Source organism: Cynocephalus volans, chromosome X (genome assembly GCF_027409185.1).
Source record: "Cynocephalus volans isolate mCynVol1 chromosome X, mCynVol1.pri, whole genome shotgun sequence".
Taxonomy (NCBI): domain Eukaryota; kingdom Metazoa; phylum Chordata; class Mammalia; order Dermoptera; family Cynocephalidae; genus Cynocephalus; species Cynocephalus volans.
In genome coordinates, this window is record NC_084478.1 from 57,217,222 (window position 1) to 57,245,089 (window position 27,868).

Consider the following 27,868-nt stretch of genomic DNA (forward strand, 5'->3'; position numbering starts at 1 on the left):
CCAAACCAAAACCAAAAAACTAAGGAACAATTTAAAAAATAAAACAAAAAAGCATTTAAAATACATAATACTTGCAAGATGATTAAATTTTAGAGACATGCTATATACAACAGTGTGCCTATAGTTAACAATACTGTATTGTGTGCTTACTTTGTTAAGAGGGTAGATCTCATGTGAAGTGTTCTTACCCCAATAAAAAAAAAAAAGAAAAGATTTAGGCTAGCCATTTAGCTCAGTTGGTTAGAACAGTCTCATAACACCAAAGTCACGGGTTTGGATCCCCGTACCGGCCAGCCGCCAAAAACAAAACAAAACAAAACAAACAAAATTTATAGCACTAAAAAAAGACATTTAGTTATCACCTCACATGTCACAATAGCAATGATCAGGCAAAGTTTAAAAAACCCAAGTGAGTAATAAAAAGATTTTTAAGAATCTCAAACCTGTTTAAAAAAAAAAAAGCAAATTTAATTCAAGGCTTTACAAGTTGATGGCACTATCACTTTCCAATGTCTAATTCCACCACATACTGTAAGTTTTGCCTTTTTCTTGATCAAGGACTACTTTCAACATTTTCAACTATGATTAGGATTAGTTTCTATTTACACATTTAATAAATGCACACTCACAAATTTTCATTCACAAAGCAACAAAAAATCCCACACCTCCCTACATTGGAGGCTTTTTATTTTTGGCCTGGTCTTAACCATGCCACATATGGTTGCTTAGGTCTTAGGTTAGTGTAGTTTCTTGAGAACTTGTGGCAGGATCAGCTGGGGTGCTTATTAAATATAGATCCTACTACATCAGAATTTAAGAAGGAGGCCCAGAAACCTGTGCTTTAATAAACTACTTAGGTATTTATAGGTCTTATATCCAGTGCTAACTTTTGAGAGTAATAACAGTAGTACTACTAAGAACAGCAATGACAATTGCTACTTTTGGTGAACATTTACTAGATGCTAGTTACTAGACTGAGCTCTTAACACATATTTACCAATTTAATCTCAAACAATCATATGAGGTTGGTGCCCCTATTATTCCTCTTTGCAGATGAGGAAATCGAGGCACAGAATGGTAAAGCGAGAACCACCATTCTAGCCTTATAACATCTTCAAAGGTGGCATGCAAGTGCCTGGAGTCTCAATTTTCAAGGCCCTGTTCCAAGGAAGGTGCTCAGAGCAAATTTTCTTCTGCTCCTTTGGTCTGGCCTGATCCAATTCAAACATGTGTTCACCTAAAGTTCAATGGGATTGGTGGTAGGAAGAAGGGGAGGTAGGATGCTTAATATGAAAGGCAGATGCAGTAGGAAGGAATTAAAAGAAGGGGCCTTCTGTCTTAGGTGGGGGCATTGGGCTCTGCCCCTCCAGTTCCTAGAACAGAAGGACTAGAGCCCTCAAGGCAGGCACTGGACGAAGAAGATGGTGTCCATGTGGCTAACAATACAGCTGCTTGCTCATTAACCAAAAGGGCAAGTAAGAACTTAAGCAGGAGTGGGTGGGGAAGGGCTCACTTTGTCACCATGAGAGGGAAGAAGTGACTGCTTGTTGGATCATCCACATACCCACCTACCCACCCTTCCACCCAATATTTACTGAGGTCCTGCTATGTACTATGCAGTGGGGTTCTATTTACTGAGGATACAGAGATGAAAAAGATGAGAATTCCTGTCCTCAAAGAGCTCATGAATTCCAAAGACATGACAACCAAAGGCCCAAACTTATGCTGGCTTGATCCCTTTGGGGACCTGAGAGTAGCCTGGTCTCCAGCAATATCATCTGGAAATGATCTCAGTGAGCAGCCATAGGTCGGAGACTATCTGGATGCGTGTGCATTACATACCAACCTTCATTTCCCCACTCAATTTCTTTTCTTTTTTTTCCCTTTTCTTTCTTTTTTTTTTGGTGCCCTCCGCACCATGCTCAGCCAGTGAGCGAACTGGCCATCCCCATATAGGATATGAACCCGTGGCCTTGGTGTTATCAGCACCGCACTCTCCCAAGTGAGCCACGGGCCGGCCCTCCCCACTCAATTTCTATGACTGTATTTTCACCTTAAAGACTCAAAATATTTTAGCAATACCCATAACAAATACAAAGCATTTGAGAAATGTGGCAAAGCAGATAAACTAAAAAGTTATCAGTGGAGAAAAGCTCAAATGCAATATAACATTGAAATGTTTGTAACAGTAGTCAGAAACATGGTGCTTTTGGGTCTCTCCTTCACATGGGTCATCTTCATATTGTATGCTGCCTACAAGCTGATGTACAGGACTCCAAGTTCAAACACAGGTAAAGTTTTGCCAAGGTCTGGGACAAGTGAGAGGTGGGTGGGTTTTGAGAACAAAGGAAGGCTGCAGCTTGTCTTTCTTTATTACTCTTTCCCACTTCCCATTCCATCATGTATAAACAATGTATATAATGATGTGACTTGGGACCTTATCTGTTGTCTTGGACTTTCAGCTAAAGCCCAAAGGTAAGGCCAACAGGAAGTAAGTGGCACCAAGTCTGCCAGGAAGCTGCCTCCAAGGCCTTGTTGAAAGGCAGCCAAAATGGTTCTTCCGTATTCACCTAGTTCCCCATTCTGCTTATGGAGGCAGATGCTTGGAATTTGTAGGAGTCACTGGCCTGAGGAGAGTGTTTGATTGTCCCTTCTCCTTCTTGTTGGGGAGAAAAAGAGAAGGAATTGGGCCCTCTCCCATGCAAAGTGAAGGATGGTGGATGCTACAAAAGAACCCATAGAAACCAGGGATGCCAACAAGAAGAGCTCACTATCTCATTCTCTGGAGGGATGCCTGCTGAGTTGCAGCAACTTCTAGACTCACCCTGGTGCACTAGGAAGGAGTGTGAGAGAAAGTCTTTGGGGCAGCCTGACATGTGGTGTTTGGGGTCCTAAGTGAAAAGACACTGGTGCCCGTCTCCTGGCTAGAGGCTGCCTGGGGTGGCCCACACTTGTACTGTATGCTGGGGCAAAAATGTGTGTTTCCCATGAGTCAAGGAGATGTCTCAGAAGGTAACCTGGCTGCAGCCAAGTAAGAATTGGCTGTCTGAGGTACACGCTTATAGAACATGTTGTTTCAGTGCTCCTTTCTCTTTTCTATGGCCAGACTCTTGAGTTCTTTGACATTAGGTAACAGCACCCAGCATGGGGCTGAGTACACCGTAGATATTTAATAAATGTTTCCTCAAAAAATAAATGAGTATTTGAACTAGCACACAGAAATTATAAATAGATATTTAAAAAAATTCAGAATAACATAAAAATAAATATAGTGGGAATACTTATTTTAACTTGTTTCTTTAGGAACCAGATATCATTTCTCTTTGGTTCTGCTTGCATAGTTAAAAAAACTTTCCCTCACAATTAAGAAATATATTTTGACCATATTTATTTTTTTTGTATCTTTCAAGTCTGACTTACTTTATAAAATTTTCAAGGTAGAAGAGACCTTAGGTATCAACATGATTGAACTCCATTTTACAGTTTTTGCAGATTTATTTTTTAATTGACACATAATTGTACATATTTGTGGGGTACAATGTGATATTTTGGTACATACACACAATATATAATGATAAAATCAGGGTAATTAGCATATCCATCATCTCAAACATTTGTCATTTCCTTGTGTTGGGAACAGCCAAAATCCTCTCTTCTAGCTGTTTGGAATTATACAATAAATTCTTGTTAACTGTGGTCACCCGAAAGCGCTATTGAACACTAGAACTTATTCCTCCTAACTAACTGTAACTTTGTATCTTCAACCCCCCATCTTAAAAAGCAGAAAGCTGAGGGCCAGTGAGGTGAAGTGCTGTGCTCAGGGTCATACAGCCAGAGCAGCAGGGACTAGACCTTGACCTGCTGATCCTCGGTCCTTTCTGTCATACCAGATCTCCTTGGTTTGTATCAGAATTCAGTAATATATAGTGCCTCAAGCCAGAGATATACCTTCAGCAAATACTCTGGGGAAAAAACTGCAGAAAATGCTATTTATAGGCTGCAGGAAAAAAATACACTAAATATAATTTGAAGGCTATTAGCAAATCAATTGCAAGCCTTGCCATGTTAAAGAATGTGAGGATCCTAATACTATCCTGGCCAGATAGGAAATACTTTAGGCTCTGTGGGCCATCTATCACAACCACTCAATCCTGTGGTGTAACAATCCAGAAATGAATGGACATGGCTATGTTCTGATAAAACTTTATTTACAAAAACAGGCGGCCAGCTGGATTTGGCCTGGGTGCCATAGTATGCCAACAATTTAAGCTCTAGAAGCTTAAATTCAAGGTGGATTGGAATGAAAATGTATTTCCTTTTGCTATCTGCTTTCCTGAAATTTGAAGGTAATCAAGGATATTTGTATTTCAGTGAACTGAGGTATGGAGGGGGAGGAAGAGGGAGGGAAGAATGTTAATAAATTATCCCCAGAGGGAAAATAAGAATGAATCTATTACTGTTTGCCTTCTTTTACTAATGAAGTTACAGTTACTCAAGTTCAGCACTTTTTATTTAAAAACAAAAAAACAAAACAAAAAAAGTCACACACACAACAACAATGAGGCAAAACAAGGAAATGTGAACAGTTGCATGGGAAACAGACTGTCTCACACTGTCTCACTCACAGACAGGCCTGCTCTCTGCCAGTCTCTGGCACTGGGGCAGATATGACCACACACAGCTCCGTGGACATACTTCTTCTTTTCGTCTTAAGGAGTGTTGGCACAGATCTGTTAGAAGGCCACACTTGAAATGGGTTGTTTCGAACAAAGCAGAATGAAATTGGTGGCAATATTAAATTGAAATCTCCTGAGACTGTACTTTTAAACATAAAGATGATGAAATCAGTGAATATCTTACTTTTTATTTACTTTCAAAGCACTAAATCAAGTTTCCTTTTTTTTATCATTCTCCATTATATCTCACTCTCTTATGATTTCTTAGTCCTCAGAGAGAAGAAGCCCTTGTTCTTCTCATAGTTTATGTGAGGTATTTATCAGGATCAACATTTAAAATGGAACAAATGGCAAGAAGCTATAAAATAACTATCACTGGGTTATGTGTCCCACTAACCCTTTTGCACAGAAAAACCAAATCTAAGGACCAGAATTTATATTGGTCGAGACAAGATTACAACTTTTGCAACTAGACTGAGGGCACAGGCCAAATAATGAATGGGCTTGTAGAGTTGCAGGAACACTGAAGCTCATTAAGCAACCACTATCTTATCACTTACTTTACACACACTGAAGAAGCTTCCTGCTGGAAAAGAATTAGTTTGCAAGTGTCAAATATTTAGCTGCAAAGTATGTAATAAAATGTGTCTGTGATCCGAATAAAACAGATAATAACAGTGTGCACAGGATTACACTACACAACAATAATGAGAATTGAAATGACTTGGTCAGGAAACATAGACTGTCTTATTAAGAACTTTCTTCACAATTTCTGTGATCATTTGTGAAGAAGCTGGGTGAACAGGTCCAAAATTCCAATGTCACATCTTTTCAGTGAACCGAGCGGATCAGTCATCGATATCCAACAGTGTTTTTTTCACATACATTTAAAACCCGGCAAAATGTTAGGGAAAGGTGATTTAATACTAAAATATAGAGAACTGATATTCAACTATTGCACTGAGCATATTTTCTGAAGTTGGAGATAGGAGAAAATTTTTGAGATCTAAAAATTTATTTTTCCTACTTGAGTTTTTATACAAACTTGCTGTCTTCATGTTAAAAATAAGAAAATGCCCTTTCGAAGATCTTTGGACTATGTCATGTTTACTGATGCCAAACTTGGAGAAGGGCAGTATATTTAATAGTGGTCTAAAGATTGTGTGATGGGCAACATAAGTATGAAAGAAACATGCTGCAAAATTTAAAATGACATTTTCAAAAATTTAAGAAGCTACAATTAAACTTTGAGAAGAACTTATCTAATCTGTCCATCTTACAAACCTGAGAATGATTATGCATCATTGGGATATTATGATTTATAAAAAGCAATCAAAATCACCCAGGCCATTTTTCTTTTATGAGGTTAAAAAAAAAAAAAATGCCTATCCTGTCATCACCAAAAATCATTTTTCCTAAAAATTTATATCTTATAAAATTTCTAAAAATCAATTTAATTTTTTTAAACAGGTGAAGAAAGTGCTCAAATATCAGTCATGCAGATGACTCTACCTTTGTATGGAGATTGCATGCTCCATTCATTTGAAGGCTGCACTTTCATTTTTTTTTCTTATATTATCATTACAATTTCTACTATGTGCTAACTTTTCCTCCAAAAGTTCAGAAAACATGGAAATAGCCAAATTTGAAAAATCTTAAACTAAACATGCTTCTCATCTAAAAAAGTGTGTCAAATGCACACATCAAGTGACTGAAATAGAGCAGCAGAAGTCCTACCCTGGAATTTAGATTTTCCCTGAAGTAAGGTTCAGGGCTGCTCCCAATACTATGTTCCAGTTTATACTGGATAACTCCAGTTAAGAATGGACATGTAGTGGACTGTATACTGTATTTAGTGGCCAGTAAGAACACTCCTGGAAGCTCTTGAGCTAGATGTCCCAGGAAAGCTTTAGTCTAATAGCATAGTGGTGAAATGCTAGCTTAAATCAAGTTTTAGTAAAATCATGATGGAGAATATATCCTTACTTGAAGTCATAAGAAGAGGCCCAGCTGGCCTAGTAATATGCTACTCTAAATAAATCCATTATTAAAATTTTTTCTGACAGCAAATAAGGTAATTGAAAAACCAGTACATTTGGGCCAATTAAAGATTTCCTGAAAGAGTTGCAAAATACTTTTTCCTGACAGCAAAAGTACCCCGTAAGGAGGCCCTGGTTTGGTCTAGGTTTTGTCTGTGAACAGGGCTACTTTTGTTTCAATCTTACTAGAACATTGCACTTATAGGGATTTATTTTTAAATCCAAGAATTAAGACTTGCCTGACCTCCTAGTTCAATCTAACGACTGTCCCTTTAGTGGCCTAACAATATCAGCCAGTGTGGTGGACTTCTGGTCACATTGGCTGCTCTTTCTGAGACATTCAAAACTGGCCTGAGATGACCTAACTTGACTGTTCTCTAGGCCTTTTTCAGTTGGCAAATAACTCTAAAATTAAGCCCTGTAAGAAACAAATCATGCTGCCTATTCTTGAGCAAGCAAAAGAAAGCATGAAGAAAAACAACCAGTTAGATGATATGATATAGGTAGATTTTACTTGGTTTTAATACAACCTTCTGAAATAGGGTACCTTCTAATACCAGATACAAGAGTTCATCCAAATGTGAGAAATTTTCACCATGATATGAATTTTCTTTCAAATTGTTTTAAAGTGTTAAAAACTCTTTCCTTAGCTCTGTGCTCTTCTTAAGCATCTATAATTATAGTTAAATGATATTTACACTAAATGGCTATCTCTATTAATTGACTTGCTTTAAAAGACAACATTTATGTTACACTAGGTGTGTCAATAATATTTTATTTAATTGCTTTTGGCTCTTGCTTTTATTTTTATTTTGCATAAGTAAATACCAAACATTTATACAAGTTGCTATAGGAAAAATGAATTTCTGTTGTGGAAACTTAAAAGAGAACAACACAAGGAGTTTGGCAGAAGTGGTTTTATGAGATAATATTTGACGGGCCACAAAGAGAAGAAAGCAGCTGTGTGCTCGGATTGTGAATGCTGCAAGCCACCCCATTTAACATTCTTTAACTGAGCATATCACATTCCTTTCTAGGGGGAAACCCCTCCTTTCCTTGAGAATAGCATAAAGAAGAATCAGTGCTCGTTGAACTTTGAAGGCCTTTTGCAAATTTCTTTGCTTTCTGGTAAAGCTGACTACGGTACCATAGAGAGAGAATGGCACTCAGTGGGTAACACTGGTACTGGGAACAAGCTGATTCCTTATTCTTGGTATTAGAGTAAATTCCAAACCCTGTCTTAAGAAGTAATTCATCTAAACAAATAAGGGAACTGGAGGGACTACTGCAGTCAATAATACTTTCAGTGAAAATCGCACATTACTTTTACAAAGATGTACAACATAGGTCCTAACTGGGACCCAGAAAGAGCAATTGTGTGGAGATGGTGCTAAGGTGGAATTCCCTACTATTGGACAGCCTTATTCTGAGAATTTGGTTTTTCCTATTTATATTTATCTACCATAAAATATATATATATTTTTATTTTTTTATTTTATTTTTTAATTTTATTTTGTTGATATACATTGTGGCTGATTATTGTTCCCCATCACCAAAACCTCCCTCCCTCCCCCCCTCCCCCCCAACAATGTCCTTTCTGTTTGCTTGTCGTATCAACGTCAAGTAACTGTGGTTGTTATATCTTCACCCCCCGCCCCCCGGGTCTTTTTTTTTTGTGTGGGTGTGTGTGTGTGTGAGTTATATATTAATTTTTAGCTCCCACCAATAAGTGAGAACATGTGGTATTTCTCTTTCTGTGCCTGACTTGTTTCACTTAATATAATTCTCTCAAGGTCCATCCATGTTGTTGCAAATGGCAGTATTTCATTCGTTTTTATAGCTGAGTAGTATTCCATTGTGTAGATGTACCACATTTTCCGTATCCACTCATCTGATGATGGACATTTGGGCTGGTTCCAACTCTTGGCTATTGTAAAGAGTGCTGCGATGAACACTGGGGAACAGGTATACCTTCGACTTGATGATTTCCATTCCTCTGGGTATATTCCCAACAGTGGGATAGCTGGGTCATATGGTAGATCTATATGCAGTTGTTTGAGGAACCTCCATACCATTTTCCATAGAGGCTGCACCATTTTGCAGTCCCACCAACAATGTATGAGAGTTCCTTTTTCTCCACAACCTCGCCAGCATTTATCGTTCAGAGTCTTTTGGATTTTAGCCATCCTAACTGGGGTTAGGTGGTATCTCAGTGTGGTTTTGATTTGCATTTCCCGGATGCTGAGTGATGTTGAGCATTTTTTCATATGTCTGTTGGCCATTTGTATATCTTCCTTAGAGAAATGCCTGCTTAGCTCTTTTGCCCATTTTTTAATTGGGTTGCTTGTTTTCTTCTTGTAAAGTTGTTTGAGTTCCTTGTATATTCTGGATATTAATCCTTTGTCAGATGTATATTTTGCAAATATTTTCTCCCACTCTGTTGGTTGTCTTTTAACTCTGTTAATTGTTTCTTTTGCTGTGCAGAAGCTTTTTAGTTTGATATAATCCCATTTGTTTATTTTTCCTTTGGTTGCCCGTGCTTTTGGGGTCGTGTTCATGAAGTCTGTGTCCAGTCCTATTTCCTGAAGTGTTTCTCCTATGTTTTCTTTAAGAAGTTTTATTGTTTCAGGGTGTATATTTAAATCCTTAATCCATTTTGAGTTGATTTTAGTATATGGTGAGAGGTATGGGTCTAGTTTCATTCTCCTGCATATGGATATCCAGTTATCCCAGCACCATTTGCTGAAGAGGCAGTCCCTTCCCCAGTGAATAGGCTTGGTGCCTTTGTCAAAGATCAGATGGAAGTAAGTGTGTGGGTTGATTTCTGGATTCTCTATTCTATTCCATTGGTCAGTGTGTCTGTTTTTATGCCAGTACCATACTGTTTTGGTTATTATAGCTTTGTAGTATAGCTTAAAGTCTGGTAGTGTTATGCCTCCAGCTTTATTTTTTTTGCTCAGCACTGCTTTGGCTATGCGTGGTCTTTTATTGTTCCATATAAGTGACTGGATAGTTTTTTCCATTTCTGAGAAAAATGTCTTTGGAATTTTGATGGGGATTGCATTGAATTTGTATATCACTTTGGGTAGTATGGACATTTTCACTATGTTGATTCTTCCAATCCAAGAGCATGGGATATCTTTCCATCTTCTTGTATCCTCTCTAATTTCTCTCAGCAGTGGTTTGTAGTTCTTATTATAGAGATTTTTCACCTCCTTGGTTAACTCAATTCCTAAGTATTTTATTTTGTTGGTGGCTATTGTAAATGGGCAGGCTTTCTTGATTTCTCGTTCTGCATGTTCACTATTGGAGAAAAGAAATGCTACTGATTTTTGTGTGTTGATTTTGTATCCTGCTACTGTGCTGAAATCATGTATCAATTCTGAGAGTTTTTTTGTAGAGGTTTTAGGCTGTTCGATATATAGGATCATGTCATCTGCAAACAGGGACAGTTTGACTTCATCTTTTCCAATCTGGATGCCCTTTATTTCCTTCTCTTCTCTGATTGCTCTGGCTAGTACTTCCAACACTATGTTGAATAGGAGTGGTGAGAGTGGGCATCCTTGTCTAGTTCCTGTTCTTAAAGGAAAAGCTTTCAGCTTTTCCCCATTCAAGATGATATTGGCAGTGGGTTTGTCATATATGGCTTTAATTATGTTGAGATACTTTCCCTCTAAACCTAACTTATAGAGGGTCTTTGTCATGAATGAGTGCTGAACTTTATCAAATGCTTTTTCGGCATCTATAGAGATGATCATATGGTTCTTGTGTTTGACTTTATTAATATGGTGTATCACATTTATTGATTTGCATATGTTGAACCAACCTTGCATCCCTGGGATGAATCCCACTTGATCGTGGTGAATAATTTTACGTATGTGTTGCTGTATTCTGTTTGCTAGTATTTTAGTGAGGATTTTTGCATCTATATTCATCAAGGATATCGGCCTGTAGTTTTCTTTTTTGGTTATATCTTTACCTGGTTTTGGTATCAGGATGATGTTTGCTTCATAGAATGAGTTTGGGAGATTTGCATCCGTTTCAATCTTTTGGAATAGTTTGTAAAGAATTGGTGTCAATTCCTCTTTGAATGTTTGGTAAAATTCTGCTGTGAATTCATCTGGTCCTGGGCTTTTCTTTGTTGGGAGCCTTCTGATAACAGCTTCCATCTCCTTTATTGTTATTGGTCTGTTCAAATTTTCTACGTCTTCATGGTTCAGTTTTGGGAGCTTGTGTGTGTCCAGAAATTTATCCATTTCCTCCAGATTTTCAAATTTGTTGGCGTATAGTTGTTTATAGTAGTCTCAAATGATTCCTTGTATTTCAGATGAATCAGTTGTAATATCGCCTTTTTCATTTCTAATTTTTGTTATTTGAGTCTTCTCTCTTCTTTTTTTTGTTAGCCATGCTAATGGTTTGTCAATTTTATTTATCTTTTCAAAAAACCAACTTTTTGATTCGTTGATCTTTTGAATTGTTTTTTGGTTTTCAATTTCATTTAGTTCTGCTCTGATCTTAATGATTTCTTTCCGTCTGCTAACTTTAGGTTTGGATTGTTCTTGTTTTTCTAGTTCTTTAAGGTGAAGTGTTAGGTTGTTCACTTGCCATCTTTCCATTCTTCTGAAGTGAGCATTTAATGCAATAAATTTCCCCCTCAATACTGCTTTTGCAGTATCCCACAGGTTTTGGTATGATGTATCATTGTTTTCATTAGTTTCAATAAATTTTTTTGATTTCCTGCTTGATTTCTTCTTGGACCCATATGTCATTGAGTAGAATGCTGTTTAATTTCCATGTGTTTGTATAGTTTCCAGAGTTTCGTTTGTTATTAATTTCTAGTTTTAATCCATTGTGGTCTGAGAAAATACATGGGATAATTCCAATTTTTTTGAATTTATTGAGACTTGATTTGTGACCTAATATGTGATCTATCCTGGAGAATGATCCATGTGCTGATGAGAAGAATGAATATTCTGAGGTTTTTGGGTGGAATGTTCTGTAGATATCTGCCAATTCCAATTGGTCTAGAGTATTGTTTAGATCTTGTGTTTCTCTACTGATTCTTTGCCTAGATGATCTGTCTAATATTGACAGTGGGGTGTTCAGGTCCCCTGCTATTATGGTATTAGTGTCTATTTCCTTCTTTAGGTCTAATAGAGTTTGTTTTATAAATCTGGCTGCTCCAACATTGGGTGCATACATATTTATGATTGTTATGTCTTCTTGATGGATCAGTCCTTTTATCATTAAGTAGTGTCCCTCATTGTCTCTTTTTATGGTTTTTAGTTTGAAGTCTATTTTGTCAGATATAAGAATAGCTACTCCAGCTCGTTTTTCTTTTTTGTTTGCATGGTAAATCTTTTTCCATCCTTTCACTCTTAGTCTGTGTGAATCTTTATGGGTGAGGTGGGTCTCTTGTAGGCAGCATATAGTTGGGTCCTGCTTTTTGATCCAGTCAGCCAGTCTGTGTCTTTTGATTGGGGAATTTAAGCCTTTTACATTAAGAGTTGTTATTGAAAGGTGTTGATTTATTCCTAGCATTTTGTTGGTTGTTTGGTTGTCTTAGGTGTCTTTTGTTCCTTGCTTTCTGATTTACTGTTTGGTTTCTGTGTTTGTTGGTTCCTTAGGTTGTAGATAGCGTTTTTGTTTGCTTGTTTTCTCTTCATGAATGCCATTTTTATTATACCAGTGGGTTTTGATTTTTCTTGGGTTTTTTTAGTGAAGTGGTAGTTATTTTTCAGGTACCAAACCCAGTACTCCCTTGAGGATTTCTTGTAGGGGTGGTCGTGTGGTAGTGAACTCCCGCAGTTTTTGTTTGTCTGAGAAATATACTATTTGCCCTTCATTTCGGAAGGATAGCCTTGCAGGGTAGAGTATTCTAGGCTGGCAATCTTTGTCTTTTAGTATTTTGAATATATCATCCCATTCCTTTCTAGCTTTTAGGGTTTGTGATGAAAAGTCTGATGTTAGCCTGATTGGGGCTCCCTTATAGGTGATTTGACGCTTCTCTCTTGCAGCTTTTAAGATTCTCTCTTTGTCTCTGAGTTTTGCCAATTTGACTATAACATGTCTTGGAGAAGGCCTTTTTGGGTTGAATACGTTTGGAGATCGTTGAGCTTCCTGGATCTGAAGATCTGTGATTTTTCCTATACCTGGGAAGTTTTCTGTCACTATTTTGTTGAATATGTTTTCAATGCAATCTCCTTTTTCCTCCCCTTCTGGAATACCCATGACTCGGATATTTGAGCGCTTAAGGTTGTCTGATATCTCTCTCAGATTTTCTTCAATGCCTTTGATTCTTTTTTCTTTCTTTTTGTCTGCTTGTGTTATTTCAAACAGCCCATCTTCAAGTTCAGAGGTTCTCTCTTCAACTTCGACAAGCCTGCTGGTTAAACTCTCTGTTGTGTTTTTTATTTTGCTGAATAACTTCTTCAGTTCAGCAAGTTCTGCTACATTTTTTTTCAGGACATTGATTTCCTTGTACATTTCCTCTTTCAGGTCCTGTATACTTTTCCTCATTTCATCATGATGTCTAGCTGAGTTTTCTTGTATCTCATTCAGTTTCCTTAGAATTATCACTCGAAATTCCTGGTCAGTCATTTCAAGGGCTTCTTGTTCTATAGGATAGGGCTGTGCCAGGTCGGGCGCTCACTCTCTGCCTCTGGTTTGTCGCCTTCCCTGTTCTCGGTTCCCGCCACCTCGGGCTGCTCGCTTGGTCCCGCGGCGCGGCTCGGGCACTCCCAGGAATCTTCTTTTATGCTGGCCTGAAACCTCGAATCATGAATAGGGCAGCTGGCCGCCTTCAGCGCGGCCCCGGCCTCCGGGATCCTGTCTGCATCCACAGCAGCCCTGGCGCCGTGTTCCCTGTTTAGAGACTCGCTTCTGCAGCTAAGAAACAGTTCTTTTCCTGCTCCATACTTCAAAGCTGTTGCCTGTAAATGAGGCAGCCTCTCCTGCCGAGGGCAAAGTGGCAGTCAGCCCCCATGACCGGCCACCAGCAGCGGTGGCTATCAAACTTTTCTAAATTCCCTCAGAGCTACTGGTTCATTCCTTTTATTCATCTAACACTTGGCATTTAAACTCTAGTACTAGGAATCTTATCACTTTGTGCTGTAATTTCTTGTATACATATCTGTCTTCTCCACAAAAGATACCATGCTCTGAATAACCTTCTAGTTTCTTCAAGGACTTTGGTTCTCATGGTATCATTTTAATCTCTTTTGCAACAATGACTATTCCTTTTAGTTTCAGATATAAACACATTCTGGTCCTCACTCAGTCAAGGCTGGACTTGAGTAGGGGAGCAGGGGTAGGCAATTCCTGAGTCACACAACCAAGTATGTCGTCTTGTACAGATGAACAGAGAATTTTAACACGGGGGTTCGAATTGTCTGCTGACGATATGGGCAGGCAGGGGCCTGGGGCCTAAAGAAAATCCCTCGCACAGAGGACAATTCCCTCAGCCCCTCTGAATTGCCTTCACTCTTCGTTATCATAAAATATTGATAGTGGAGGAAAGGACAAACAAAATGTAGCATACACATACAATGGAATATTATTCAGTCTTAAAAAAGAAGGAAATTTTGACACAGGCTATAACATACGTGACCTTTGAAGACATTATGCTAAGTGAAATAAGCCAAGCACAGTAAGACAAATACTGCATAATTCAACTTATATGAGGTACCCAGAGTAGTCAAATTGATAGAGACAGAAAGTAGAATGGTGGTTGCCAGGGGCTAAGGAGAGGAGGGACTGGGGAGTTAGTATTTAATGGTACAGAGATTCAATTGGGGAAGATGAAAGAGTTCTGGAGATGGGTGGTGGTGATGGTTGCACAACAATGTGAATGTACTTAATGCCACTGAATGGTAAGTTTTTTCAAAGGAAGATATGTGAATGGCCGACACATGAAAAAATGCTCAACATCACTCAGCAGCAGGGAAATGCAAATCAAAACCACACTGAGATAGTATCTCACTACAGTTAGACCGGCTATTATCAAAAAGACAGAGAATAACAAGTGCTGGTGAGGATGCAGTGAAAGAGGAACCCTCCTACACTGTTGGTGGGACTGTAAAATGGTGCAGCCATTATAGAAAATGGTATGGAGGTTCCTCAAACAACTACACATAGAACTGCCATATGACCCAGAGATCCCACTATATACCCAAAGGAATGGAAATCATCATGTCGAAGGGACTCCTGTATTACCATGTTTATTGCAGCTCTATTTATAATAGCCAAGAGTTGGAACCAACCTAAATGCCCATCATTGGATGAATGGAAAAGGAAAACGTGTTATATTTATACAGTGGAATACTATTCTGCCATTAAAAAGAATGAAATTCTGCCATTCACAGCAACATGGATGAACTTAGAGAAAATTATGTTACATGAAATAAGCCAGGCACAGAAAGAGAAATACCATAAGTCCTCACTTATATGTGGGAGCCAATAAAAAAAGATAAACAAATAAATAAAAAAAGGAAAAAAGATACAACAATCATAATATGTTGAACTTTTTAAGAGAACAGAACTGAGGCTGCTGGGCATGGGAAAGGGGGAGGGAGGTAAAGGGAGGTAAAGGGTAATATTACTTCCTCTATTTTTTTTTTTTACTTTTAAAAGCTTCATTGAGGTACTATTTATAAACCAAAAAACATGCCTACTGTAAGTGTACAATTTGATGACTTTTTTGTAAGTTTAGACAGTTGTACAACCACCATCTCAATCCAGTTTTAGAACATTTCTTTAGTTATCAAAAATTCTCTTGTATCATATCTAAGAACTCTTTGCCCAACCCAAGGTAATGAAGATTTACTCCTATATTTTCTTTGAAAAGTTTTAGTTTTAAGCTCTTACAATGAATCTATGATCCATTTTGAGGTAATTTTTGTGTATGGTATCAGACAAGGGTCTAAGTTCATTTCTTTGCATAAAAATATGCCATTTTTCCAGCACCATTTAAAAAAAAAAGACTATCCCTTTCCCATTTAATTGCCTTGGCATCTTTATTGAAAATCAATTGACCATAAATGTGAGGAGTTATTTCTGGACTCTCTTGTATTCCATTCATGTATGTATCTATCCTTATGCCAACACCATACTATTTTGATTACTGTAGCTTTATTTTATTTTATTTTTTGACTTCAGTTGTGTCTTTATTTTTATTTTTTTTATATTTATTACGAAAATTCATGAGACACAAAGCTGATTGTCCCCGCTCCTGCCCATGATGTGGGGCCAGATTCATACTGGGGGCATACCCATTACCAGAAATTACTTTTGTACCCTTTCTCTCCTGCCTTCTTTCTCTCTTAGCTCCCACATATGAGTGAGCACATGTGGTATTTACCCCTCTGTGCTTTGCTTGTTTCACTCAACATAAGTTTCTCCAGGTTCATCCATGTTGTTGCAAATGGGAGTATTTCATTCTTTTTTATGGCAGAGTAGTATTCCATAATGTATATATACCACAGTTTCCTTATCCAATCATCTATTGACAGACATTTAGGTTGGTTCCACATCTTGGCTATTGTAAACAGAGCTGCATTAAACATGGGAGTGAAGGTATCTCTTCGACATGATGATTTCTATTCCTCTGGATATATACCCAGAAGAGGGAATGCTAGATCATATGGAAGATCTATCTATAGTTTGAGAAGTCTCCAAATTGTTTTCCGAAGTGGTAGTACTAATTTACATTCCCACCAACAGTGCAGTAGTGTTCCCTTCTCTCCACACCCATACCAGCATCTGTTATTCACCATCTTTTTGATCATAGCCAGTCTAACTGGAGTGAGGTGGTATCTCAATGTGGTTTTAATTTGGATTTCCCTGATGAGTAGTGATATTGAGCATTTTTTCATGTATCTGTTGGCCATTTGTATGTCTTCCTTTGAAAAATGTCTATCCATCTCCTTTGCCCATTCTTTAATTGGGTCATTTATTTTTTTACTGTATAATTGCTTGAGTTCTATGTATATTCTGGATATTAGTCCCTGGTCAGATGCATAGTTGGCAAAAATTTTCTCCCACTCTGTAGGTTGTCTTTTCACTCTGTTGATTGTTTCTTTTGCTGTGCAGAAACTTTTTAGTTTGATATAGTCCCATTTGTTTATTTTTTCTTTTGCTGCTTGTGCTTTTGGGCTCATGTTCATAAAGCCTGTGCCCTGACCTAACTGCTGAAGTGTTTCACCTATATTTTCCCTTAGTAATTTTACAGTTTTGGGTCTTATACCTAGGTCTTTAACCCATTTTGAGTTGATTTTAGTGTATGGTGAAAGGTGCATATCTAGTTTCATTCTTCTGCATATGGATATCCAGTTTCCCCAGCACCACTTGTTAAAGAGGCAATCTTTTCCCCAATGTAGATTTTTTTGCCTTTGTCTCATATCAGATGGCTATAAGCCTGAGGAGTGATTTCTGGCTTCTCTATTCTACTCCACTGGTCTGAATGTCTATTTTTATACCAGTACCATGCTGTTTTGGTTACAACAGCTTTGTAGTATAATTTGAAGTCAGGCAGAGTTATGCCTCTGGCTTTGTTTTTTTTGCTCAGGATTGCTTTGGCTATTCGGGGTCTTTTGTTTTTCCATATGAAAGGTAAGATTGCCTTTTCCATTTCTGTGAAGAATGTCATTGGTATTTTGATGGGGATTGCACTGAATCTGTAGATCGCTTTGGGTAGTATAGACATTTTCACAAAGTTAATTCTTTCAATCCAAGAGCATGGAATATCTTTGCTTCTTTTTGTGTCTTCTTTAATTTCTTTCAGAAGTGGCTTGTAATTCTCAGGTCTTCCACCTCCTTGGTTAAATTGATCCCTAGGTATCGTATTTTTTTTGGTGGCAATTGTAAATTGGCTTACTTTATTTCTCTTTCTGTTAATTCATTATTTGAGCATATAAATGCTACTGATTTGGGGGCATTTATTTTGTATCCTGCAACATTACTGAAGTTATTAACCAGCTCTAGGAGCTTTTTGATAGAGTCTTTAGGTTTTTCTATATATAGTATTACGTCATCTGCAAATAGGGAAAGTTTGACTTCATCTTTTCCAATGTGGATTCCCTTTATTTCTTTCTCTTGCCTGACTGCTCTAGCTAGTACTTTATAGTAAGTTTTGAAATCAGTCCTCCAACTTTATTCTTCTTTTTCAAAATTGTTTTAGCAATTCTATATAAATTTTAGGATCACTTTGTCAAATTCTACAAAGAAATCCTACTGGGATGTTGATAAGGATTGCATTAAATCTATATATAGATCAATATGGAGAAAATTATCAACTTAACAATATTGAATCTTCCAATCCATCAATATATCTATCTCTCTCCATTTATTTAGATTTTATTTACTTGCAGCAACATTTTGTAGCTTTCAATGTGCAAGTCCTATGCTTCTTTTGTTCAATTTACTCCTAAGTATTTCATTCTTTTTTATGATATTGCGAATATTTAATTTTATTTTCAGATTATTTGTTGCTCATATAGAGAAATACAGATAATTTGTGTATACTGTTCTTGTATCCTGTGACCTTGCTAAACTTGCCTATAATTTCTAGCAGATTTTTTGTAGATTCCTTAGGATTTTCTGCATGCATGATCACATCTCTTGGAGAGGATGATTTTACTTCTTCTTTTCCAATGTTCAAGCCTTGAATTTCTTTTTCTTATGTCACTGCACTGGCCAGAACTTCCAGTACAATGTTGCATAGAAGTGGCAAGAGTGGATAATCCTTGTTTAGTTCTTGGTTGTATTAATTTTCTACTGCTGCTTAACAAATGACCATATGCTTGGTGGCTTTTTTTTTTTTTTTTTTGGCTAAGTTTATTGATATCTACATTAAGAAAGAAAAACTACTTTGAAAATATTAACAACATATACTTTTAGCTCTCAGATATCTTATTTCATGTAGGACTTTTCCCCTGACACTAATACTTCAATACAGTGATGAAAACAGATATGGGAGTTTTTGCCATCCAGTTAGAAACAGTGGAATGAGAGACCCCAAAACACAAAGTGAGCAGTAGTGTACTTCAATCTACAGCCCCAGGAGGCAAGCGGCATGACGATCACCACCACTGGGTAGGGGCTCAATACCCTGCTGGTTTCATATTTGCAGAGACTGATACATAAGACTGGATGGGACCCTGAAAAGTTACCAGTAGCTCATACTCTGAAGATCCTCAGATAGGCCATAATATTACAGAGATTTAAGTGCAAACTGACCAGACTACAAATTGATGGGAAACTGAGCTTTGGCATTTCCTGACTGGCAATCTCTTTAGACATCCAAATTTAATATTGTATTAACTTACTTCTCAGAACAAATTGCTCAAAAACATTACCACAAGATTACTGTAGAAGTTCCATTTGTTTCCCTTTAGGAAACTTCTGAGTTCTAAAAATATGCTCTTCCAAATATGACTACTAATTTAATATCATCTCAAAAAAGCAAAACAGTAAATGAAGAATTGCAGTTTTCCAGTGCTAACTCCAGGCCAGATGGAAAAACTCTAACTTTCCGTAAACAGTTAAAAATTATAATAAAGATGTCAGCCACACAAAATACGGAGGATTCTAAGCACTAATTTATTTCTAATGCAATATTTAAAGATATTACTTAATTTATTTTAAAAGTCTATTTATAAATTGATATCATAAAGACTTCTAAATTTAGTTGCTACTGCAGTTAAACTTTTTTTGTTTTATCAAACTACTGATTATATTTTTAGAAAACATAATTTTAAGACTTCCCACAAAAATAATCTTAATTAGGTGGGGCATCACATTTACTATGGAAACAGCAGTATGTAACAAATGCTAACAGCTGTTCAGAGGTATGACAGATGGTGGGTGAATGTTTAAAACTTAGTTGTCATAGTTTGGCAGAGAGATATAAATACGTCATTTAACAATGTTTTGCAACATTGTTGACTTACAAAGTAAACATTTATTCTGTAATAGGAAAATTTGTACAAGAAATTGAGAAGACTGAGAACTATCACCAAGTAACATTTGCAGAATGCTTTTTATCTGAAAAAACCTCTTGGCTTTTCAGTACATCAAAACTCATCCATCAACTGACCATCCAATGTATTACATACAAGTACAAATTCCAATCCATAACTTATTCAAATATCATTAAAAGACATAAATTACATTTTAACACCGATTCTCAAGAAAGCCTAATTAATGAACGACAGGATAATGTTTCATTATTTTATATGAGATTTTTGTGATTTGTACTCACACTTGAAGAATTAATACAGTGTAAAATCAGTTTTCCATGCTGTACTAAGTTGAATAATGTCCCCCCAAAACTAATGTCTACCCAGAACTTCAGAATGTGACCTTATTTGGAAATAGGGGTCTTTGTAGATGTAATTAATTAAGATGAGGTCATACTGGATAAGGGCAGAACCTAAATCCAATGAATGGTGTCCTTATAAGAAGACTGAGTGAAGACACAGACACACACATGCACACAGGAGAATGACATACGATGATGGAGGCAGAAATTGGAATGATGTGTCTACAAGCCAAGAAATGCCAAGGACTGCAGGCACCATCAGAAGGTGGAAGAGGCAAGGAAAGATTCTTCCCTGGAGCCTGTGTTGGGAGCATGCCCCCGCTGAAACCTTGACTTACGATTTTCTAGCCTCCAGAACTATGTGAGAATAAATTTCTGCCATTTTAAGCCACCCAGTTTGTGACACTTTGTTATGGCAGTGCTAGCAAACTAATACATACGCCAAATTTTATTTTACTAAAACTGATCTATGTATTTCATATGCAATCCATCTTAGCACCAGTGCTTTCAATTTTTAAATGCATACATACTGCAACAAGCTGCACTAAGCAGTTCCTCCTTATGCCTCTCTATTTCTCTCCACAAAATGAGAAGCAGTGTATGTGTGGCCAGGGTGGAAATGGTTGGATAGCAAAATTTAGAGATTTCTGTATCCATTTCTAACTATAGAATAAACAAGATGTGTTTTATTAGATTTCAAATCAGAAAGTGTTCCCTGTTCAGTGAAACCTGAGAATTTCTCCTTTTGTTTTAATGTAAATTCTTTCAACATGGCAGTAGTTTTCTTTCCTCTAAACAAATTCTAATACTGCTCCTTTGAATTTTGAGCTTGTTATTATTTTAAAGGTATGACTAGAAAAAATAAAGTCCTAGATGATCTTTAGTCTCTTAGGAACTTGATCCTGTTTCTTTTTCTCAGCTTTAAAATTATGAGTTCACTCTTATACGTTGTTGGTGGGAATGTAAATTAGTACAGCCACTATGGAGAACAGTATGGAGATTTCTCATACAACTATAGATCTACCATATGACCCAGCAATTTCACTTACTGGGTCTATATCCAAAGGAATGGAAATCAACAAGTTGAAGGGACAACTGCACTCCCATGTTTATTGCAGCTCTATTCACAATAGCCAAAATATGGAACCAACCTAAATGTCCATTGATGGATGACTGGATAAAGAAAATGTGGTATATATACACAATGGAATACTACTCATCCATAAAAAAGTATGAAAGTCTGCCATTTGTGGCAACATGGATGAGCTTGGAAAAAATTATGTTAAGTAAAGTAAGCCAGGCACAGAGAGGGAGATACCACATGTCCTCACTCATATGTGGAAGCTAAAAACTTGATCTCATAGAAGTAGAGAGTAGAATGGTGGTTACCAGGGACTGATGGGGGGAGGGGAAGGGGCTGGAAAGAGGAAGATCAGTGGATACAGAATATTAGAAAGAGAGGAAGAATGGGATTTAGGGTTCTATAGTAATATAGGGAGACTACAGTTAACAACAAAGTTCTGTGTGTCTTTGAATAGCTAGTCGAAATGATGCTGAATATTCCTAACACAAAGAAGTGACAAAAGTTTGAGGTGATGGATTTACTAAGCACCCTGATATGATACTTGTACACAGTATGAATGTACCCAAATATCATATTGTATACCATAAATATATACAATTATAATGGGTCAATTAAGAAAAATAAATTTGAAAGAGAGAAAAATAGAGCATAGAGTAATGGTTACCATAGGCAGGGAAAGGGAGGAGGGAGGGGAGCTGGGGAAAGGTTGGTAGACTGGTGCCAAGTTACAAAGTTACAGTTAGATACAAGAATAATTTCTGGCACTCTGGGGTGACAATAGCTAATAATATTGTATTGTATATTTCAAGACAGTCAGAAAAGAGGATCCTGAATGTTATAACCACACAGAAATGGTAAATGTGTAGGTGACAGATATGCTTACTATTCTGATTAGATCATTATACAATATATGCATGTACTGAAACAACAAACTTTCCCATAAACATGTACAATGAAAAAAATTAAAATTAAAAAAAGTATTGCCTTAAACTTAGCTATTTAGAGTGTTATTGAGCCAACAGGAATAACATAATAAAGATATTTCATAAAATGACTCGGTGGGATTAAGAAACCTTATTTAATCCATGGTCCACAAAACTATGCCACTGGATGTCACTGCTTGGAATCCTTAAAAAGGAATCAATTTTAATTCTGTAAAACATAACAATCCAAAACCAAGCATGAGATAGGAAATATATGAAATAAGAAAAATGAATGGCCAAAGTTTTAAAAGCTTCTTCTCAAGAGTTGGTCCTTTTTTTTCTACATTTCTTTTTTATGCATATCATAAGCAATTTAAGTATTAAAATTTTTATTTAATGGTTAGATTTCTCTATATGGCAGTCACTTGAATACTTCATTGATTATATTATCGAAATATAGCCTGTTAGCTGTGAAACAAGAAATTATTACGGGATATAGTAGATGAGGACATATTCTAATGATGGCTTATGTCATTCATGATTAAGCTTTAAGGATGGCTCAGTTTAGATATTCAGAACCATAAGCATCCAAACATTGCCCAGGGCTCAACCTCATAGTCATTTTAGGAGAGTTCTGGGGTTCATGTATTGTACCTGTCTTCAAAATTCAGAAGACACTGTGTCTTTTTAATGGGCATGGTTCATTTCCAGTCCAACAGCTCCTCTTCAAATTGAGCTGCACTGACAGGGCAGATGCTGATAATGCAGATACTTCTTTAGGTTTATAATGTAAACCAATCTATAGGAAATTTAAGTATGTTTTTCCTCACTAAAGTCTATGAATCTTGGGCTGGCCAGTTAGTTCAGTTGGTTACAGCACGGTGTCATAACACCAAGGTCACGGATTCAGATCCCCACACCAGCCAGCTGCCAAAAAAATTTAAAAAAAAAAAAGAAAAAAAAGAAAAAAAAAGAAATCTATGACTGTCTTCCACAATTGTGACAATTTCTACCAAACAGTGCCACAATTATTCCAAATGAATGTTTCCAGTGAGGTCAGAGAAGGTCAGCACTGGGGAATAAGTGGCAGCCTGGCTCAATTTGAAAGTCCAGTTTATATCTGAATATCTGCTCTTCTGTGCACAAACCAGCTATGTTCTTACATCTCCCCTGCAGTCTCAAGCTTGGTGTGCTCAGATACCTTGTTACATCAGTGAGAAAAATACAACTTTGAAAACCAATTTGGGCTTCTCTGAGCCTTTAAATTACAAAAAGTTCTTGATCTAAAGAAGGTCAGTATATCTGCTTGGCAATGACTTAAACACTGACTACACTGAAATAAATAAAATATCCACACACTGCTGTAGCTTCTTCCAAATACCCACTAACTAGTGAAGAGTACGACTCCTGTGGGAAATTCCCAATTGTGAAAAGTTTTTGTATCACATGAAACAATCATAGTGAACAACAGATATTTAAATAGCCAAAGAATAGAGGTCAGATTCTAATTCAAATAACACATGACAATAATAATAATGACAATGATGAAGAAGAAGAAGATCATGATAATGGAATGCTATGAGCTATCCAAAAAATAGAATGAATTTTGAGGGCTTTTTGTTACCCAAGGTAAGTAACAGTTATTTGAAATAAACGTGATCTGAAATGTCCTCAAATTACGTAAGATAAATTACACTAAAGAGAAGACCCAATTCCTTATCTTCCTGAGCATATTTCTAAACTGTTTCCCAGATCTCTTGCATTTATGTAGGCATATGACTAATATTTGCCAAGAATGTGAGCAAAAGTAACATACTCATTTCCAACTTCGGCCCTGCAAGATTCTCCATGTTTTCTTCTCCCATCTGCTGGCTGGGTGCAACGGATGCAGTGGAAAATTTCAAGACCCTGGCAGATAGCAGAGACACGCAGTGGAAGAGGCCTGGGCCCCTGAATAACTTTGCGGAAGAGACCTCCCTTACCCACCTGCGTTGGTCTATGGGCGAGCAAGAAATAAACTTTTATTTTATTAAGCACTCAAATTTTAGGATTGCATATTATAGCAGTTAGCTCTGATTAATACACGCACTATATAAAACAGTGAAACTAACTATGAAAATATGATAATTATCTTATCTGATCACATTTATGGAAAGAAGCAACTGTTACATACCTTCGACTGCCCTTAGTGTCAAACATAATGCAACATTGTTGGCTTAGCTTTTCCTAAACTGGTCATCATCAAAACGGGGCTCCACAAGATTGTGACTAAAAGCTCTGTGCCCAAATTAGTTTGAGAAATGCTGCTAAACAAAGTTGAACCGGTTTCTTTGCTTTAGGTCATCTCAGAGCTGTCAATATACTAATGTCCATTGTGAATCTACACAAAGGGACTAAAGAATGCAGCATTTCCCAAACTTATTTAGTCAAGAAATAATTTAACCAATAAACTTAAGATCTACTTCCCCTTTTCACCATGGCAACACTCATCACTACCTCCCAGAACAATGTTTTGTGGAACACATTCTGGGAAATTCTGCTTTGGTTTAATTTACACCATATGGTGGATTACCCACACCAAACAGTTCCAGGCATCCCAAAGCAAATATTGTTCTCTTATTAAGGGAAGGTTTTTCTTTTAAAAAGACTAATGTACTAATACCATCAGAACCACCCAAGAAAGTTTTACTGCTAATGTGAACAAAGTTCTCAAAGGTATTTTACTTAAAATGTGTCTGAAATGAAGGCAGATGTGAATGGTTGGTTTCTGTTCTTTCTTTGTATCTCAAAGAAATGGAGCCTGTCATATTTACTGATGGAATATGAAGGTACTTCAAAAAGTTCATGGAAAGGTTCATGTTATCTTTTAAATCCATTTTCCATGAACTTTTTGAAGTACCCTTATATACTCTTATGTTTTTAAGGAGAAGATGCTGAGTCTATGAAACCCAGCAATGTTAAACGTGAAATGTGTGTGTGAATACAGTCCATTGCACAATATCTCATTTGCTTTTTCCTCTCATATTCATGCGTGAGACATAATGTTTTAAAACAATATTTAAAGCAATAAAAAGCAATCGCAACTAAGATCAATAGATTCTTCTAAAAGAAATAAAGATACTTCAGTAATTGGGGTTGTACTCCACTCTTTTAAAAAATCACACACCACTTGCATACATTATTTATATATAATGTATAAATATAAATATATATAAATTCTTTTCCACTGTGGCTTTCTAGGCTATATTGCACTTGTGCAATACACTTTATTTCAATCATGAATCTATTATGGATATTTCCCACATCTCTAATAGACTTAACTCAACTATAAAAGGATGTTATGATGAACAACTGGGAATTCATGTAAAGTAAAATGATATGCTAAATATTCACCAAAAAAGAAGAAGAAGAAGAAGACAGACTTACATCTAGTAGTGTGTGAAGATGCTGATCTTGGAAAACACTGTGGAGAAAATCTAGATCTTTTTCACTGCAGTCTGTAAGTGCGTGAATCTCTTCCAGGCTGTCTAGCACCTGTGAGACTGCTCCTAAAAGGGACAAACAGGAAAAAAAAAAAAAAAAAAAAAAAAAAAAAAAAGTACAGAAAGTCACTGTTAAGCTAACCTTTGTAACCTAAACCTTAAACTTAAGAACAATGAACTAACATCATAACCTCAAAGGCTGGTGTCTTTACTGAAGGATAGACTCGAATGAGTTTTGTATCATCCAAGGACTGAGTATTTTCAGTGAGTTTATGTTCTTAGCAATGTGTTTGTGTGCTCTGAAATGTAAACTGAAGCTTGTCTTATTTGGAATTAAGGACATTCATCAACATAATTGAGCTACTAGAAGATCTGGGTGCAGCAATTTACACATCAGGAAGAGAGTATGGGTTTTATGACTCCAAGATGTTTTGAAATATTATAGAATCAATACAGGTTAGCCTTTTACACAGGTGCATTCCATCAAGAACTGAAGGTAAAGCCAGCTGTAGATCTGGGGCACAAACCTTCAACTGGGAGCTCCTGCTGCTTTATATAGATTTCTGAGGATTTTTAAGGTTCGAATTTTAGTTAACAAATAGCCCAGTCCATTCCTCTTTTTCTTTACATACAAAGTCATTCTCATTCTGTTGGACCCTTCTAATTCAGAAAACAAAGACAGGTAGGTATACTGATTGACCCTTCCAAATATCATATTAAATTTCAAGGCAAAACATTTTTGTAGAGCAAAGCAACTGGAAGTGCCGTCACTTTCTATAAATTTCCTCTTACAACCAGGAACCCAGGCAGATATCAGCAGGGAAAGATACATACCGAGGAGTAACAAAGTCATTTACACAGCCTTAAAGAAACCAGGTAAAGATACATACCGAGGAGTAACAAAGTCATTTACACAGCCTTAAAGAAATGATCAGCTTATTTCACTCTGCAGACAATATACACACTCCATAGAAAAAGAACCCCAAGAGGCTAGGCTTCAGAACATTAATATACACTAGAGACACTCTAAGAATAAGTGCCTGATTGCACAGTTAAGTCTTTGGAACAGAGGTTCTCAACCAGGGGCAATTTTGCTCCCCAGGGGGGACATTTCTTAATGTCTGGAGATATTTTTGGTTGTCACAACTGCAGGGGGAGGGCAGCTATTGGCATCTAGTGGGTAGAGACCAAGGCTGCTGCTAAATATCCTACAATGCCCAGGGCAGCCCCCACAACAAAGAAGTGTCTGGCCCAAAATGTCAGTAGTGCTGAGGTTGAGAAACCCTGTTTTAGATAAAAATCTTTTTGTTCTGAAACTCTATGCTGCTTCTAATTCTTCTTGTCTTAGACCTCATCCACTCTCATGCACTTATTGGTGGAATACAAACCAGTACTACTTCCCCAGAAAGCAATCTGGTAACATATATCGAAGAGCCTTAAAAATGCTCATGCACTTAGACTTAGTAATGCCATTTAGAAAAACGTATCTTAAGGAAAAAATAGGTGAAGATTTGGGAATAAGGATATTTATCATACAAAATGTAAAATAAATCTAATAAGTAGAAGATTACATAAATTATAGTACATCCATATAATGGAATATGTAGCCAAATGAAAATTGTTTTTGGAGAATTTTAAAGACAGGGAAATCCCCATGATATTAAATTCAAAAAAGCAAAATGCAAAACCACATAAACTGTGTATTCTCAATTATGATTGAGAAAACAAACAAAACATATACACAGACTCAGGGAAAAACAGAATCAAAAGGGTAACAGTAGTTATCTTCATTTTCCTATTTATACTTTATTCTGTTCTTGTCCATATGTTCCAAGTTTTCTACAATAGCAAAAACAAACAAAAAACCTTTGCTATATAAGCTACTGATTTTTGCAGCACTGTTTAATTATGTTAAAAATTTGGGGCTTAAGCCACAAACCATGTGGTGATCCATGTGGAAATTATTGTGGCTATTTTCTTAAATTTGGCTTTTTATTTTGAGGTAATTTTTGATTCATACGCAGCTGTAAAAGAACAACAACAACAACAAAAAACCAACGAAAAAATACTCTTTACCTAGTTTCCTCCAATAGTAACATTTTGCTTAAATGTAGTACAGTATCACAGTCAGGATACTGACATTGATACAGTCAAGCTATAGAACATTCTATTACCACAAGGATCCCTCATGTTGCCCTTTTATAGCCACACTCATATACCTCCCACACTACCCTCTCCTAACTCCTGGCAACCATTAATCTATTTTCTATTTCTATAATTTTGTAATTTTAAGGATGCTATGTAAATGAAATCATATAGTACGTAACCTTTTGGAATTTTTTTATT

The 27,868-nt window shown here is 36.8% G+C and overlaps 1 protein-coding gene across 1 annotated transcript in view; it reads right to left on the reverse strand.

Annotated features, from left to right (window-relative positions):
• CASK (calcium/calmodulin dependent serine protein kinase) overlaps window positions 1–27,868 on the reverse strand; it is a 378,414-nt gene that overhangs the window by 58,503 nt on the left and 292,043 nt on the right. The window contains exon 11 of the mRNA XM_063083161.1: window positions 25,467–25,588. Coding sequence (XP_062939231.1) covers window positions 25,467–25,588 — 122 coding nt within the window. The remainder of the gene's footprint in view (window positions 1–25,466; window positions 25,589–27,868) is intronic.